General features: G+C 31.9%; 1 protein-coding gene across 1 annotated transcript; it reads left to right on the top strand.

Annotated features, from left to right (window-relative positions):
- Positions 1-16,846: 16,846 nt before the first annotated feature.
- LOC125859359 (protein JINGUBANG) lies at positions 16,847-18,335 on the top strand. The gene has a single exon (XM_049539091.1). It carries the CDS (start codon positions 17,041-17,043, stop codon positions 18,223-18,225), a length of 1,185 nt encoding a protein of 394 aa, XP_049395048.1. The 5' UTR covers positions 16,847-17,040; the 3' UTR covers positions 18,226-18,335.
- The last annotated feature ends 367 nt before the right edge of the window (positions 18,336-18,702 follow it).

Here is an 18,702-nt window from a genome sequence, read left to right as displayed (position 1 = left end):
AAAATGTTTTCCAAATCAACTCATTTTCCTCAAATTTAAGGAAAATGACTTCCCTTCAAAACTTAAGGAAAACATTTTCCAAAACTCTCTTCCAACTTCCAATTAAAAAAAAAACTATTGAAAAAATCAATTTATTTGGTCTCTACCCTCAAATCAGCCCCCCAAAAAAATAATAATTTAAAGTTTGTTTTTAAATTCAATATTTTTACCCCACCCTCACCCCTACCACCACCACTCCCAAAAAAATATTAAAAGTTGTTTTTAAAAGATATTTCTAATTTCAATTTTTTATTTTTTTACACCCCCACCTCCTATCCTCGCCCCCCAGCCCCCTATCCCACCCTCTTCAAAAGGAAAAAAATTTAAGTTTGTTTTTAAAAAATATTTTCAATTTCAACAATTATTTTCTACTCTAGTAAAAATAAAAGAAATCTTTCAAAAACTTTTTCATTCATAAATCAAACACTAAAAATCTTTTTCGAAAAATATTTTCTACTCACCAATCAAACATGAGAAAATAAGTCAAAACACACCCTGAATTCTACAAAGATTGGAGTACTCAAATTTAGTACCTGCCCTGCTTGTCCTTGTTATCCAAAACATTTAGCAACCTTGAGATACTCTATTTTCTTCATGTATAGTGTCTCTACAAATCACATATTGCAGATTTTGTGTATCAAAATAAAAAAATCTTCCCTAAGTTGTTTGTAATAGTAGAATCTTTTCAGTGCAATATACATATATAAACGATGTCTAAGACTCAAATCATTTACCGTCTCCAAGCAAAAAACTGCACCATCTGTGTACTTGTCTTTCACAATTTAAAAGAAGCTTCAGTGTAAAAAGAAGACGATTAATCAACAATTCGAAAGTGCTTTTTTAAGTTAGTTGATGTGAGGTCAAAAATACATATTTATAATCATTATTTGCCTCATATTTATTATTTATATATGTCCTTTTTGAGCATTAATTTTATGAATTGTGCTAAATAGTGTATTTTATTTATAAGAGTAAATTAGTGTAAAATTGAAAAAGTTTGGAGCTTAAAAATGGAAGGTTGAAGAAGGAAATCAAGCAAATAGCTTAATGGATTAAATTGAATATTATATTAATATTTATATTTATATATGGAAAATATCGGCAGAATTCAAATTGAATTGCTGCCTGCTGCCACGTGTCATTCACCTGAGGCGAAACAACTCTAAAGCTTGAGGTGGCGGTACTCTTTCACGTGGAAGTTGAATTTTGTTTGATTTTGGAATCACAGTTGATTTTGGACTCAATTATTCTAGNTCTCAACAGAACTTCAATCATCAATTGCATTGTTATCAGGACACTAACTTTTTTGACCTTCCAACATTGTGCACTCGTCAATCCTCATATTCAATCTTACGATTTTGCGGAGACTTGTGTTTTTCATAATCAATCATTTAGATGTGATTACCGCAATCCCCTTTGTGAGAAGGCATCCTTTCTCCCGAAGTTACGAACCTATTTGCGATTTCTTAGAGAAAGTTGTCTTGCGCTTCTAGATATTCTCAATTGGGAAAAGGGACAAATATACCCCCGAACTTTCGAAAATGGTATGTCAATACCCTTCGTCATACTTTTCGTTCATAAGTGCCCTCGCCGTCCAATAACTAGTGCACATTTGCCCCTCTCACTAACGGAAGACTCATTTTGTACACGTGGCGCAATCCTACGCCTCAACTCGAATTGACCAAATATTTAACTCAAATTTCAATTACCCGTTTAACCCGCCCCATTACCCATTTAACCCACCGATACACCCATTACCCACATTGGAATTTGATGTTCATGTTCGAGAACCCTACGTAGAAATCTCAAACATGTGTTGAAATCTGAATTTGAATCTGAATCGAGTTTTTGGGATTGTGGAATTGAAGATTTGAATTTGTTTTTTGATTTTAGCTTAAGAAGAAGAAGATTCCAGAAACTTTGTTTCCAGAACTTTGTTTCCATTTAGGTAAGAAACATAAGTTGTATTACCTCAGAATCCCATTTTCCTTTCATGGCTTTTGTTTTTTTCTTTGCAGAAATTAAAGATAATTTCGAGGCTTATTGCATAATTTGATTGGAATTTTTCAGGTTAAAGTTTGATGTTCATGTTTGAGAACCCTCAATGTGTTGAATTCTGAATCTGTATCAGTGTTTTTGGGATTGTGGGGTTGAACAATGTTCAGATTTGGATGAAAATTGTATTTTACAACAGAAATTTCTAAAATAAAAAACTTTTTTCCTTCTTAATTGGAACTTAAAAATGTAATTCGTTTCAGAACCTTCTAGATTCAGATTTAGTTTGAATTTTTAGAGGATGATCTAATTCAAATAGAAGGCCATTTATTTCCAAATTGATTTCTTTTATTGACAACTTAAGGATGTAAAAGAGGGCTAAAAAATCTTCAACACTCATGTCCATATCAAACACAATATTCTTCCCAATATGCTTGCCTCCAAAGTTCTATTTGTCAAATAATTTTTTATAATAAGAAAATATTGCATAGAAAAGTTAAATCCATTGTTTTCTCTTTTGTTTAAATCTTCAAGTAGATGATTGAAAGAGTACATGGAAAGATGAAAGAAGAAGAAGGGGGGGAGGGGGGGATGGCAACGACGGCGGCAACCTTACAAGGAAGAAGAAGAGATAAAGTAAATGGGGCTTTTTCTTTAGGTTTGTAGATATTTTGTTAAATGGGTAATGGGGCGGGTTAAACGGGTAATTGAAATTTGAGTTAAATATTTGGTCAATTCGGGTTGAGGCGTAGGATTGCGCCACGTGTACAAAATGAGTCTTCCGTTAGTGAGAGGGGCAAATGTGCACTAGTTATTGGACGGCGAGGGCACTCATGAACGAAAAGTATGACGGAGGGTATTGACATACCATTTTCGAAAGTTCGGGGGGTATATTTGTCCCTTTTCCCATTATTCTATTTAGAGTTTTCTACATCTATAAATAGTCCATAGAAATAATTATTAGAAAAAAAATAGAGAGGAAGATCAATTAGAGGGCATCAAGTAAAAAGTTGTCAATACTGTTAGGGATCTTTTCTTCTTCTCTTAGAGATTAGTAGCTAAAGCCCTTGTTCTGGGGTTGTAGCTACGGATTCAATGTTGATTATTTAAGGTTTTCGAATTAATTCTTGATTGTCATTATAAATTACTTCTATATTCTTGTTTTAGTATTTTGTGCTTGATCACCATGAGATAAATATATTGTCTAATCTTAAAATCGAACGATGAGGAATTAGATAGACCAGAGGATATAGAGAGGTCGGTCCACCCATTAGATTGAGGTGATTAGTGTTCAGGAGTGACGCCCAGACGAACACCTTGCTTGGTTATGAAATAGGATGAAATATAAATGTTCGCTAGTTAGTTTATCTATCCTCGCTCAACGATGTAGTTAGATGGCTAATTGGGGTAGGCGGCGAGAGGCGAACCACCCGGACCATACTAACAACCCTATAAATCAGTAACTTGACAATTGAAATTAATTCTAAGCCAAAAATATGATACATGAAATCCTATACATGCTGCAGCCCTGAGATTTTCCAACTATTGTAAGTAATTTTATTATTTTGTTCTTGCATTCTTCTCTTTTGGATCTCCTAAATAAATAATTAGATCAGTATAATTTAGTAAAAATAGTTAATTGACAAGTCCTTTGGGTTCGATAATCTGGTTCTTTTAAGAGCCACTATATTACTTACGCGACCACGTACACTTGCGTGTGCAATTGGGAGCAACAAGTTTTTGGCACCACTGCCGGGGACTTAGAAATTAACTATTCTTCTAGGTTTTACCTTTCCTTTTTATTTATTTACTCTTTTTTATTATTATTAGTTTTTTTTTCTTCCAACAATTATTTTTTCTCATTCTTTAAATAATTTGGTACTCTTATTGATATGGATGATTGGGATAAATCGTGGTTGGGTGATGAAAGTCCTTTATGTCATATATGTGGTCGTCAGTATATTCATTGGAATGGTTGTCCTAAAACTTATTCCCTTCCCCCAAACCCCTATTATGATTCTTCTGTTATTTGTGATGTTGGTAAGGGCTATGAAACAGATAATACAAAACAAGAGGCGCTTGAATGTACAGACATGTTGGACAAGGTTAATTCAAAAATCGCCTGAGAAATACTTGAATGCACAGAAGGGTACAAAGAAATCGTGGAACTACAAAATAAACTTGATGTTCTTCAATCAAAANGAGAAAATAAGTCAAAACACACCCTGAATTCTACAAAGATTGGAGTACTCAAATTTAGTACCTGCCCTGCTTGTCCTTGTTATCCAAAACATTTAGCAACCTTGAGATACTCTATTTTCTTCATGTATAGTGTCTCTACAAATCACATATTGCAGATTTTGTGTATCAAAATAAAAAAATCTTCCCTAAGTTGTTTGTAATAGTAGAATCTTTTCAGTGCAATATACATATATAAACGATGTCTAAGACTCAAATCATTTACCGTCTCCAAGCAAAAAACTGCACCATCTGTGTACTTGTCTTTCACAATTTAAAAGAAGCTTCAGTGTAAAAAGAAGACGATTAATCAACAATTCGAAAGTGCTTTTTTAAGTTAGTTGATGTGAGGCCAAAAATATATGTTTATAATCACTATTTGCCTCACATTTATTATTTATATATGTTTTTTTTGAGTATTAATTTTATGAATTGTGCTAAATAATGTATTTTATTTATAGGAGTAAATTAGTGTAAAGTTGAAGAAGTTTGGAGCTAAAACGAATTAAAGATACAAGGTTGAAGAAGAAAATTAAGTAGACAGCTTAATGGATTAAATTAAATATTATATTAATATTTATATATGGAAAATATCGGCAGAATTCAAATTGAATTGCTGCCTGCTGCCATGTGTCATTCACCTGAGGCGAAACAACTCTAAAGCTTGAGGCGGCGGTACTCTTTCACGTGGAAGTCGAATTTCGTTTGATTTTGGAATCACAGTTGGTTTTGGATTCAATTATTCTATTTAGGGTTTTTTACATCTATAAATAGTTCATAGAAATAATTATTAGAAAAAAGATAGAGAGGAAGATCAATCAGAGGGTATCAAGTAAAAAGTTGTCAATACTGTTAGGGTTCTTTTCTTCTTCTTCTTCTTCTTCTCTTAGAGATTAGTAGCTAAAGCCCTTGTTCTGGGGCTGTAGCTACGGATTCAATGTTGATTATTTAAGGTTTTCGAATTAATTCTTGGTTGTCATTATAAGTTACTTCTATATTCTTGTTTTAGTATTTTGTGCTTGATCACCATGAGATAAATATATTGTCTAATCTTAAAATAAAACGAGGAGGGATTAGATAGACCAGAGGATATAGAGAGCTCGGTCCACCCATTAGATTGAGGTGATTAGTGTTCAGGAGTGACGCCCAGACGAACACCTTGCTTGATTATGAAATAGGTTGAAATATAAATGATCGCTAGTTAGTTTATCTATCCCCGCTCAACGATGTAGTTAGATGGCTAATTGGGGTAGGCGGTGAGAGGCGAACCACCCGGACCATACTATCAACCCTATAAACCAGTAACTTGACAATTGAAATTAATTCTAAGCAAAAAATATGATACATGAAATCCTATACATGCTGCAGCCCTGGGATTTTCCAACTATTGCAAGTAATTTTATTATTTTATTCTTGCATTCTTCTCTTTTGGATCTCCTAAATAAATAATTAAATCAGTATAATTTAGTAAAAATAGTTAATTGACAAGTCCTTTGGGTTCGATAATCTGGTTCTTTTAAGAGCCACTATATTACTTGCGCGACCATGTACACTTGTGTGTTCAATTGGGAGCAACAAGTTTTTGGCGCCGCTGCTGGGGACTTAGAAATTAACTATTCTTCTAGGTTATACCTTTTTTTTTTTTATTTACTCTTTTTTATTATTATTAGTTTTTTTTTTCTTCCAACAATTATTTTTGTTCTCTTTCTTTAAATAATTTGGTACTCTTATTGATATGGATGATTTGGATAAATCGTGGTTGGGTGATGAAAGTTCTTTATGTCATATATGTGGTCGTCAGTATATTCATTGGAATGGTTGTCCTAAAACTTATTCCTTTCCCTCAAACCCCTATTATGATTCTTCTGTTATTTGTGATGTTGGTAAGGGCTATGAAACAGAGAATACAAAACAAGAGGCGCTTGAATGTAAAGACATGTTGGACAAGGTTAATTCAAAAATCACCGGAGAAATACTTGAATGCACAGAAGGGTACAAAGAAATCGTGGAACTACAATATAAGCTTGATGTTCTTCAATAAAAAATTACAATCCAAGCTGAATTACAAGAGATTGGGGCCCAACAAGGAGAAAGTTATGGAGAAAAAAAGATAGTTAGCCAATATTGGATATATGGACGAATTCAACTTCTAAAGATTGAAGAGTCTATCCGTGATGAAATAACATACTTGGCACCTTACCTGATTGAAAGAAGAGTTAAACTCACACAAGAAATCGATCAATTTGGCTCAGATATTCATGACTTAAAGGCTCACTTGAACAAAAAGATTGAGGCGTCTGAAGCCCAATTATCAATTGTTGTGGATTATGACCAACTAGTGGAGCAAAAAGAGGAATTCCAACCATTCAACTATATTTTATTCCTTAATTTCGATGTTGAAAAAGAGTACAAAAGTGAGAATGTTGTAAATAGTGTTGCTTTAGAATTAGGGGACTTGAATCTCATTCAAAACACTTTTCTATAAAATATGAACTAATGGATGAGTGTATTGATGAGGAACAAGGCCCCTACATTCTAAAGTTTTTTAGTCCACGTAGACAAAACGATATTCCTCACTTAAGGGCCAAGAAGTGCAAGATGCGACATATATTACTTGGTTCCTTTATCTTTATACCACCACCCCTTGAGAGGAGCAGAAAAATTGATGCAAAGTTAGGGTAAAATTCATAAGGTCAAAGTGGAAAGAAAAGTGATGAATATATTTGTGTCGTGCCGCGACGTTAAATTAGGCGCTTATTGGGAGGCAACCCAATTTATAGTGTAACTTCTTATTTTTTTTAATTATTATTTTATTTTTGTGTTGTTTTTACAGGTTTTGAAGAAGTCTGAGTATCCGAAATTTGGAGCTAAGAAGCATGTTTGAACTTAAGTGTGGGGTGACGACCCTTGATGAAAATAAAGAGAACATGCTACTAGTTAGGCTTAAAGGCCTCAGGGTGTTTTTCTAACCCTTGTTTTTAAATTTTATTTGATGCTTTGGGGACATAGCATCTTTTTAAGTGTGGAGTGGAAGAATAAATTCCTAGTTTTTATTGTTTTATTGAGTCTTTTATTTTTTTTAGGATGGGTTCCTTGGCTTTTGTTTTCGGTTCTTTTCCTGAGGATAGTCCCTTTGAATCGAGTGTCTTTTATTTTTTTAGGAATAATTTTTTTTAGAGAAAAGAAAAGACCCTTTTGAGTGGTGTGATACTTGCTATTTAGGTCTAAGTTTTTAGCAGTACTTTCTTGTGAATGCTTGATAAAAAATATGCACACTCTTTGACACCTAAGCTCATGGTTGTGACTTTGTATATAATTTATTTTATTTTGCGGTTTGTTATGATCCTTTCTCTCTTAGAAGTGGAATTGATCCATTTTGATTGATACATGTGCCATGTGTGGTGAGAATTTGTTTATTCCATGTTTTGCATCTTAGTCTAGAACTTGCCCTGCATGTTATTGAAGCGAAATAAAAAGTGTTGCTTTGTTTAGGAGATGATAATAGGCTTTCTTTGATTTGTCTGGTAAATTTTAGCCTTTTCAGATATTATATCACTAGTTAGCCCTTTTGAGCCTGTAGCCTTTTGTTGGTAGCCATATTTTTCCCTTGACTATTTTTGTTGAATCCCTAGTTTTTGCACCTTGCTTCCTTGAGCATTATAGCATAGATTTATTCTAATTATCAATTCTGAAGAAAAAGGATGGTTGAGTGTAAAAGGTGATCAATGATAGCTACAAAGTGTTTAAAAGGCCCTCTTTGAAAGAATGCGACATGAAAAAAAAAAAGTTTCCTTGATGATGGCCCTGGTCCTTCCAAGGACATCGTGCACCTTAACGCATGTAAAATACGTAAGTTGAGGGTGGCTATTATGAAGGAAAACTTAAAAAAAAAGAAAAGATTGAAGCATTCTTGAGATGATGAGAATTACTTGTGAAATAATTGTTGAAGAAAGGGTTGAAAATAAAGAAAAGAAAATATTGGTTGAAAAAGTCTTAAAGTGCAAAGTGCTTAAGGAAGTGTAATTCATTATTATATAGTTTTCCTACCCGTTCCCTAGCCTACATTACACTCCGTTAAAGTCCTATTTGATTCTATTCGAGCATGCTTAATTAGTGGAGATATACATAATGGGCAAGCATATGGTTCTTTGTGCATACATGTGAATTTTTTTTGTGAGTGTGAGAGTTGTTCTTGATATGAAGTCCTTAATTTATATTCAATCTTTTGAATTGAGTGTGTGGACTATTTCTTCTTGTGAGGGCTCTTGTTTCATGATGGATATGTGATTTTATTAACTTTCTTTGATGAGAGTAGGGGAGCAAGTTAAAATTTGATGAGTTTAAAGTCCTTCCTTGAGGTTAGGAGGTTAGAAATTTGTTGTTTATTTGGATGTCTTGCATAACGATTGAGAAGAGTACTTGATGTTTTGAAATTGGTATATAGCCTAATTGTTTGTATTAATCAAAGTGATGACATTCCTAGTATGATTTTTTGAGATGAGCTTTAATGCTTGCTCGAGGACGAGCAAAAATTTAAGTGTGGGGTGTTGATGTGAGGCCAAAAATACATATTTATAATCATTATTTGCCTCACATTTATTATTTGTAGGGAATTAGAAGCAATACACCTGTTGTTAAAAGTTTCCCATTCAGTATTTTCACATTGTGAACTAAATTGGAGAGACCATTTGAGAATTTTGAATTTGCAGTTCCTATCAACATTTCATACATACATCAGGGATTTATATTTGAGTAGTTGATTGAGGGCTTCTTTGCTTTCAACTACCTAAAAGAAAGAGTGTTGAAAACAAAGTATAAAACGCATTCATTGAATTATTATTATTTTTGTTTAGTTTTCAGAGAGTTTCATCGTAAAATATTAATATCGTAATTGCTTCGACACTTTCAATTTTTGAATTTCTTGATTGGATGTTAGCTTTCTTATAATTCATCTCTTTCTAAGAAAGATATCTTAAAAAATTATTTTTGATCGAATTTTGTCTAGACAGTCTAGTAAGCTTCGAGATCTTACAAATATAATTTAGAATCGTTATTAATCAATCATGTGTCGGACCCACCATCTTTTGAAGTAAGTAAAGGACACAAAGATGCGGATTTGCCTAGGGTGTATGTGTTTGGTATAAATGGAGAAAAATAGTTTTTTTTTTTAAAATACTCCTTCTGTCCCAATTTATGTGACACATTTCGCTTTTTGAGAGTCAAACAATTTAAGTTTGATCGAGAATTTGCTCATGAAATTTTCAAATTTTTTAAAATGAAATTTATATATTTTTAAACTACACAAAAAGTACTATAAGTCTCAATAATTAATAATACAAAATATTTATAAGATATAGAAAAAATTTACGGTCAAAGATAGACATGTTTAAATCTCGATATCTGAAATGTGTCACATAAATTGGGACAGAGGGAATATGTAATATTATCCTGAAAAACATCATATACCACTTGTTCTAAGTTCATTTGTTTGTATTAGGCCTCTCTTTACACAACTTCATATAACCGCTACTCAACTTTTTGCGAGCTTATTAAAATACTAGTTAATTTGCTCACACTTCATGCGGTGAAAAACTTTGAGCTACGAAATTTATGGAGAACATCCAAAAAAAATTAAGATTTCAATGATATAGTATTGTCATCTTTCTTTTTTGGTGGCTCTTTTCTAGAATATACCTACTTTAATTTATCAATCAAGTTGTATTAGTAGTGCTAGATTTTTCTTTATTATATTCTGGATTTGATGGTTAAGTGCATGCTTCTCTACATCCCTTTTCTCTGATGTAATGTAGGGAACAATTACCATAATTACATACTATTGAGAGAAAGTGGTGAAATTTCTTCTATATTGAATGAATGAATCAGTGTATGTACATGTACATTTATATATAAATGTAACCGACTAATCTAATATCTAACCGTGATTAATTAACTCTAACAGATTAGCTAACTAACTAACTATTAACAACTAACTAATGGACAGCTGTACACATGTGTTGATCACGTGACTCCTTCAATACATACTCCACTATTAATGTAGATACAATCTGTCTCCATATCTTTATTTTATGTGGAAATTAAGATTAATTTCTACAATTAGTGTATTTCGTGCTTACCAAAACAATGCTACCCCGTGTTTTCTTACACTCAAATCGGCAATTTTCTTTTTTCTTAATGATTTGACTTATTTCTTTTTTGCAAGCTTAGCTACAAAAAGTGAATCAGCCCAAGACGAAGATTAAACATAAAAAGATGGTTGATTCAATTCATTAATCTCCCTCACTCGCTGTCTCAAAATAAAATAGAATAAAATACAAGATAGTCTGCATTTATACAATTTGACTCTTTTAGACTAGAATTTAAAGGACTTGACGGACCGCGTTAGAGGTGGGAAGAAGAAAATGAGGGATTAGCTTTATAAAACATTATCTCTTGAGATCATAAATTTAGTGGATGTAGTAATTTTTTATACTTGTGTTGGTGAATATGGTATTTTAGAAATAATAACGTTCAGATCTATCGAATAGTTGAAGTACATGCAAGCTTAGCTCTTCACACCATCTCTACAAGAAAATTATTTTAACTTGAAAGTTTTTTTTTTTTTTTAATATTTTAACTTTAAAGTTAAATTGAATGATTTTAAGCTTTGTATTTGACATTTTCCGCACACGTACCCTTGTTTAATTTGAAAAAGAAAATAAAATGAACGAATACGATCAACGAAGAGAAAATTGTGCCCCTACCACAAAAGAGGAAGCATGACTCACCCATCTATCAGAAAAAGAAGAGATTGGTCAATACTCAATACCATAAATGATGGAGACTTTTAGGGTCTTTGGGTGCCCTAGCCTAGAGCATAAAATGGCAATATCGATCATGTCGCACTTTAATGGGTCTGTTGATAAAAAAATATATGAATATATTATCACTATCATGCATGTTTCATTTATTTATTAAAATGGTTTGATATATTGCAAATCTTTTAAATTTATCAGAATATTTCATTTTAAACACTCAAATTAAGTCATGTTTTAGTTGAAAACATGAATTCTTAATAAAATGTTTTGATTATACAATTTTGATTTAAATTTTGGCAAAATTTTTGTGTGTATTTTCATTGGTCTCATAGATAGTTAAGTTAATTACATAATAATATATATGTTATAATGATTTTAGTTTGCCTGACCAAACTTTTGGACAATCAAAAATATTTTTTTTTCTTTTCAAAATCACTTAATTTAGAAAACTGAGATTGACCAAGCTTTTAGGGGAGAAAAGTGTTTTGAATAGCAGAGAAACAGTTTAAACATTTTTTCAGAAGTTTCAAAAAGTAATTTTTTTCGAAAAGCACTTTTAAAACATTCGTCAAACACAATTAAGTACTGACTCTAGGAGTGATAAAAAGTGTATTTCAAATTAATTAGTCAAACGCAAATTGCTATTCTCTAAAAAAAATATTTTTTTCTGAAAAGCATTTCAAACAAAATCACTTTTCAAAATAAGAAGATTTTGAAAATTTGATTAGACAGACTAGAAAACATTGACATCTAATGTCATCCAAATGAAGATTCGGGAGTGGATTATTGAAAACTAATTATGAAATCCTCTTCTTTTCAATGAAATAAAGGTATAATTAGTCCACGTAACAATGATAATTAATAGGTTTACGTACACCTTCATTATCTAACACTAATATACTTATCTAATTACACGTAAGTTGGATAACAAGACCAGGGGTAGACCTATATAGGTCAAGTTAATTCATATAAATCTATTTTGTTGAAAAATAACATTGTATATATATATATGTTATCAATCAGATTTTGAAATTATATAGCTATATATTAAATTTTGACTGCACTCACATAATTGCAACGTTAGCCTACCGATAAAGGGGTTCAATTTTTTCCTTTAGATCCGAGTTTGAATCTGACTATCAATATTTAAGCCTTCGTTTTTTTCTTTTTAATATTTAAAAGTTATATTTATTTTTTATATGTTGAACCCACTCAGCGGTGAAAATTATAAGTCAGCTACTGAGACTGAGAAAAAGAATTGCTCCGATAATTGTATAATCTACTTGTATACTACTCAGAGCAATTAGTGTTGTGTTTTCAGTAAAAAAAATAAAATACTCGTATAAGCTTTAAAAATAAGATGTAATGTGAATTAAGATATGATGAAAAATAAAATGGAGAAAAAATAAAATTTGAACAAAGTTTATTTTTTCCTCATTAGTGAGGAAGAAGAGAACTTTTGTACTAATATACAGAAGCACTTCTTCTAACTCTTAAACAATTGAAAAGACAAAAAAAAAAAAGGTTTCGTATGATTTATTCAATTTATTGAGTTTCCTGAAGTTCTGCAATTTTAATTGTTTATTATACGTAGAATAGTGTTCCATTTATCGTGGAAGGAATTTATACAATCCTTAAAAGCAACTGTGAGCTAATTAAATTATTTTTAAAAAACACAATTTTCTATGGCTCAAAATTATAATTATTTATTGTTATTTTTGTTTCTTTTTGTAACAAGATCTGCAGGAATAACAATCAACACCAACACTAAGGACTAAAGGGCCCTAGAAATGTTTATAAATAAAGTGACATAAAGCTAATAATAGAGGCCAGGTGTTTGCTAAATTTCCAGTCGAATAGTCATATCGATCAACCTATGAATGAAAATAATGAGTGTGGGGAGATATAGGCATAACTTTTTGTACTGTTAAAGAAACCTAACCTAAGACTAACAAATTGGGAGGCAAGTTTTGTTTTTTGTCAACCTATCTCTTGATAGCTTAGGATACTTGTCAAGGCCTCATCAATTCATCCATATCTACGTGTCCGTTTGCCAACGATTTGCTAGGCCGGTGCGTTGCATCCGGAGGTGTCGTCAAATGAGCGGATTCCGCTGAATTTGAACAGATCAAAATGTACAATGAATTGTACATGAATTATAAAAAATTACTTGGATCAAAATATGTCGAAATATATATTGTTCTAGACCGAACACATTTCAAGTCTTATTAAGTTTTATAAATTGTTTTATTTATTCTTTTATAATTATTTAGTATCAAATAAAACTATTTTTTTCCCTTTATTGGCCAATTATGTTTTTTGTGGATTAATTTTGTCACCTTTAGTTTTATTACCTTCTTCTTCTTTTTTTCGTTTGGATGAGATGGGCATAATTTTTCGTACAGTTAAAGCAAATAAATGTTGAAGATTCAATCTACTTTAGAGCGATGCCTAATTTGTGGAATACAATACTAAATTAATCCCATTTTTATATTTAGTTAGCTAAGATGCCTAATTTTTGTGGAATAAAATACCAAATTGTTAAGTATTATATTCTACAAATCAGGCTAAATTAGACCCTGACCAGTCACCCCATGCCTAGATCATATATAAATCACTTACTTTTCCTTTTCTTTTTTATTTAAAAAAATAAAACATAATATATTACTTTGTACCTAATACACCCCTGGTATTGATTCTATAATACCTTCTTTTTTTATTTTGGAGTCCGCATCGCGCTTCCAACTAAAATTTACTTCATATTCAAGGTTCAAATCTAAAATCTTTGATTAATGATGAAGCAATCTTACACCACAGCGTAGGTGACTCTATAATACTAGCCTTACTATGTTACTTTTTTCTATTATTGGTTTCACTAAAAAAAAATATTAAAATAGTTCCGACGACGACGTTTAAATACTTACTTACTACTAATAATAACTGTTTTATTTCAGAGAAGTGTCAAAATATTTTTAGAGCATTTTTTTCTATCCAAATTGCAAATATATAGTTGTATGAGATTATTTTTCCTGTTGTGTGTACAAATGAATATATTGTTATATTTTGGGTAGTTAATGATTTTTAAGTACTTGATAAACACAGTTTAAATTGCTTTGGATGTGTAAAAATCCTGAAATCTGTTAATGTCATACCGTTAAGCAAAAGTTTACTTTTTCTTTGATGAGTCGATCTTCATGTTTGTCGCGTAAGCAGAGCTCGTAATCCATTTTCTTTGGAAAAAGAAGCTCACGTGTGAAGTCAAGACTTCGTTTGTTGGATTAATTATTACTACTATTATTTTGATTTTTTCTTTTGGTAACGTTCGATATCCATATTAAATTACGAGTAATTTGGATTAGCACCTGCACTACATAGGCTCATTCGGAGGAACCACTCTCTGTAAAAAAAAATTCATATACATTGAGACACGAAGCCGAGATCTCTGATTAAGAGATGTGCAGACTCATTCTCTGTATCATATATATATATATTCCTGGATATTTTGATGTGGAACACAATAACAAAAGATCTTTAATTATGAGTTAAACTTACAATTAAACTAAAGTAAAAAGGGGATTGTGGAGGTAGGTCAGTCAAGACTTAATTTTTTCGTAGAAAAGAAGAATTAGGAGAAGGAAGGGGTGAATAGTCCATTTCTAATACAAAAATATGTTTTTAGGGTGTGTTTGGTATGTAGTTTTTAATTATTATTTTTTTGTGTTTTAGTCAATTTTTTTGATTTTTTTATTTTGCTAGGAAAACAAATTTTTTATTTCTTAAAAGTGAAGAAAATAACTTCTCTAATGGAAATAGGAAAAACAAGTTCCACAAATAACATTTTACATTGATTGTATCATTTTCGTCCTCCAACACACCTCATTTTTATCTTCGTCACCCCTATTGTCACTTTTCATAGCATTTGTCTAGATTATAAATAGATATTATTATGATAATTGGTGATTTATATATGCTACTTATTCAAATAATCAATTCCCTATATTCCTGCAAACAAGTGAACACAGATCCATAATTTATTCCAATTATTACAAGTCATGTTTGATAAATATATCTAACCAAGAAATTGTACACACTTGATAGTAGTAGTATAGTAGTAGTTTTCCTTAAGAGGTCCTTTAGGTAGTGACACAGTCCAATAGAAATTATTGTCTTGTATTTTTTAAGCAAAAACCTAATTTGGTAGGTAGGTTTCCTTCATTGTCCTATATTTTTAATCACTTTCAATTCCATGCCTTCTAGTATTACTACTATCCTATAGTTAGCTATTCATTGACTTCTTCCTTCTGTCTTGGCCAAGCTTTTGAGAGGCAAAAAAAAATAATACTTAACTCTTAAAAAAAACCAAGATATTTGACAAGTTTTTGAGGAAAAAAATGTGTTTATGTTGAGTAGTAGGAACGATTTGAAAATTACTTTTGAGTAAAATACACTTAGAAAAACTTTTAAAAGTTTGGCCAAAAAACTAGTTGTTGCTCTTTAGTATTTTTAAGATTTACTCGTCGACCACAAACTACTCCTCACCAAAATATTTTTTTTGAAAAACACTTTTGAGAAAAGAATACACTTAAAAACATTTTTAAAAGTTTGATCAAAATTTTCAGAAATGCCAAAAATAACAAAAACTGTTTTCACTCTAAATTACTCACAAAATCCAAAAACAACTCTAATTCATTTCATGGTTAAGCACAACTCCAATTTTTAAATATTATTTTCAAATCACTTTTTTCTATTTCCATAATAATTCATATGATCAAACGCCTACTAATAATCTTTTGGGACATAAGATTAAGTAAATCCTATGATATGTATACAAAAAAGGTAAAATTAGAAAAATAAGATAATGTAGGTGGGTTCATGTTCCAGGTTTATGATTTAATTAACTGCCACTTGAGAAGCTGGCAAATTTTAGTGCCTAGGCACATCCAGATAAGCAGAACTGTCCTCCATAATTTGAATCAGATGCTGAGCAGAAACACTCTTATGGAAAACTTTTCACATAATAATTTATCATGACAACTAAGTTAGCAAATTCTCCATATACTTTTTTTGTTTTAAAAGATTTAAGAAATTAATAATTAAAAAGAGAACAGAAAGATTGGTGGGTTAATGAGAGTACCTAACTTTGCTCCTTTACCAATCACTTTTTTAAAATGAAAGGTAACTAGCTAAGTCCCTTTCATTGAATAGACACTAATATTACCTTTGAATTCTTCTGGACAGAGTAAAATTCAAGATATGAACATTATGGGTTCGAGTTCGGATTCTAACACAATACATTTGATTTACTAGGTTCGATATCTATTATTTATATGTGTCTGGTGGATTTTTGTTAACACATACACAAGGTTGGGGCAAAGCTATTGAGCTCGGGTGAACCCATCATGCTAGATTCACCCGTGTTTCTGGGAGTCCACATTTTGACCTTGTTTTGGCACATCAGCATTCTAAATACAAAAGACAACAATTGTCATCCAAATTAGAGGGGAATAATGAAATAGCTAAATGGTTTAGCTTTTCAAATTTGCCAGTCAGCCATTTAATTGTACCTAATTCATACTGTATATATTTTTATTAAGACTTACTGTTTCTTCTTCCAACAAACCTTGCTTCATGCAAGTTGAAAACTTTTGTTAGACAATTAAAGAAGTAACTTTTGTCTAGTTTATTTTTTGTGGGCCAATTCTTTTTCTGTGGGCCAATTCTTTAAGTGTCATTGATGTAGACAAAACATTCTCAATCAACAAAAGTTACACAATATATAGAACTTTTTCAAGAAACAAATAGTAACAGTACCTTTGCATTTTCTATTAAGGAAGCCTATTTTAATTTCTCTACTCCTCACTCCTCACAAAGACAGAAACACCAAAAAATGCATATTATATGATCCTCTCATAAAAACATAGTCATATACTAGAGTTCAGGGGAATGAAGAAAGATGCCTTTTTACCAAACTTCATGTTCAAGAAATAGCTCAAAAGTAGATTCACAGCCAAGTTTTCGTTCAGTTCCTTCAATCAAATCACTATGTCATGATCAGAGTTTTTCGCGTAATCTTGAAACTCAACATCAATGCATAGCTAATCTTAAGGGACAGAATTCCTATACATCTTCCCTTGTACTTGGTGGGAAATACCTTTTTACTGGCTCTTCTGATAAAGAAATTTGTATGTGGGAGCAAAAAGCTCTAACTTCCACAATAGATGCTGGAATAATCGACACGGTTATAGCAGGGAAAGGTGCTGTGAAGTCTCTAGTAATTTTGGCTGATAAGGTCTTTAGTGCTCATCAAGATCACAAAATCAGAGTCTGGAGAATCGAAAACCATGATACGGATACTCCTAAAATAGTTCATTTGGCCACTCTACCATTACTTAGTGACAGAGCCTTTAAATTTATGGTACCAAAAAACCATGTTCAGATCAGGCGCCACAAGAAGTCCACATGGGTGCACCATGTTGACACAGTGTCAGCACTAGCCCTTTCCAACGACGAGTCATTCCTCTACTCTGTTTCATGGGATCGAACACTTAAAATCTGGCGAACCAATGATTTTAAGTGCCTGGAATCAATAGCAAATGCACATGATGACGCGATCAACGCACTAGAAATATCACAAGATGGGGATGTTTTCACCGGATCAGCTGACAAGAAAATCAAGATTTGGAGAAAGGAAGAGAAAAAACATTTACTAGTTTGTACACTAGAGAAACACAGATCAGGTGTAAATGCACTAGCAGTTGGGAGAAGTAGTACTAGTACTGATTCTGTTTTATATTCGGGTGCTTGTGATAGGTTGATACTAGTATGGGAGAAGGATGAAAGTGGTGACATGGTGCTGGTGGGTGCACTCAGGGGTCATAAGAAGGCCATACTATGTCTAGCTGTCGTCGCAGATTTGGTGTGCAGTGGTTCAGCAGATAAAACAGTAAGAGTATGGAGAGGGGTTGAGAGATGCTACTCTTGTCTTAGTGTTATTTCAGGGCACGGTGCACCAGTGAAATGCCTGACTGTGACTAGTGATCAACAAATTCCATCTGATACAACTTCTTCATATATCCTATACACTGCTAGTTTGGATGGTGAAACTATGGTTTGGAAGATTTATGTTCCTTTTCTCTAAAGCTGTTTGCATGATGCACATGGTCAAGATTTGCCAGTTAACATATCTGTATATTATATTTTGCATTATAGATTGTTGGGCAAGTGACCCAGAGAAGAAAATAGCTGCAAAATTTCAACTTTTTTCTTCTTTAGTTGGATTGTATTGTAGGTTTATTCTATTGAAAAAGGCTACCATTATGAAATGATTATGCTTCTTAAACTGGAAACCACTTTGGTTGATCTTTTCTATAAGTTACCCCCTATAAAGTCCTATATTTTGTGACCAATTTTTAGCTTAAGTTTCACAAACCCCTCTGTGACTTGTAACTTTTCTTTTTGGCCTAATTCTGGTGCTGGTTATCCTAGTAGTATTAAGTTATTCTATAGTTGAATTTTAGAATTTCGAGAGAGACCAAAAGTACATGTACCATACTTTTAATATGGTTTAATCAAATGTTGGCATAGACTAAGATATTCATGATGATGATTAATGCTT

Source organism: Solanum stenotomum, chromosome 3, assembly GCF_019186545.1.
Source record: "Solanum stenotomum isolate F172 chromosome 3, ASM1918654v1, whole genome shotgun sequence".
In the NCBI taxonomy this organism is placed as follows: domain Eukaryota; kingdom Viridiplantae; phylum Streptophyta; class Magnoliopsida; order Solanales; family Solanaceae; genus Solanum; species Solanum stenotomum.
The sequence above is the reverse complement of the archived record's forward strand: the minus strand, read 5'-3'. Positions and strand labels throughout refer to the sequence as shown.

Coding starts and splice junctions, on each gene's coding strand:
- LOC125859359 (XM_049539091.1), top strand. CDS start 17,041: ATGCCTTTTTACCAAACTTCATGTTCAAGAAATAGCTCAAAAGTAGAT.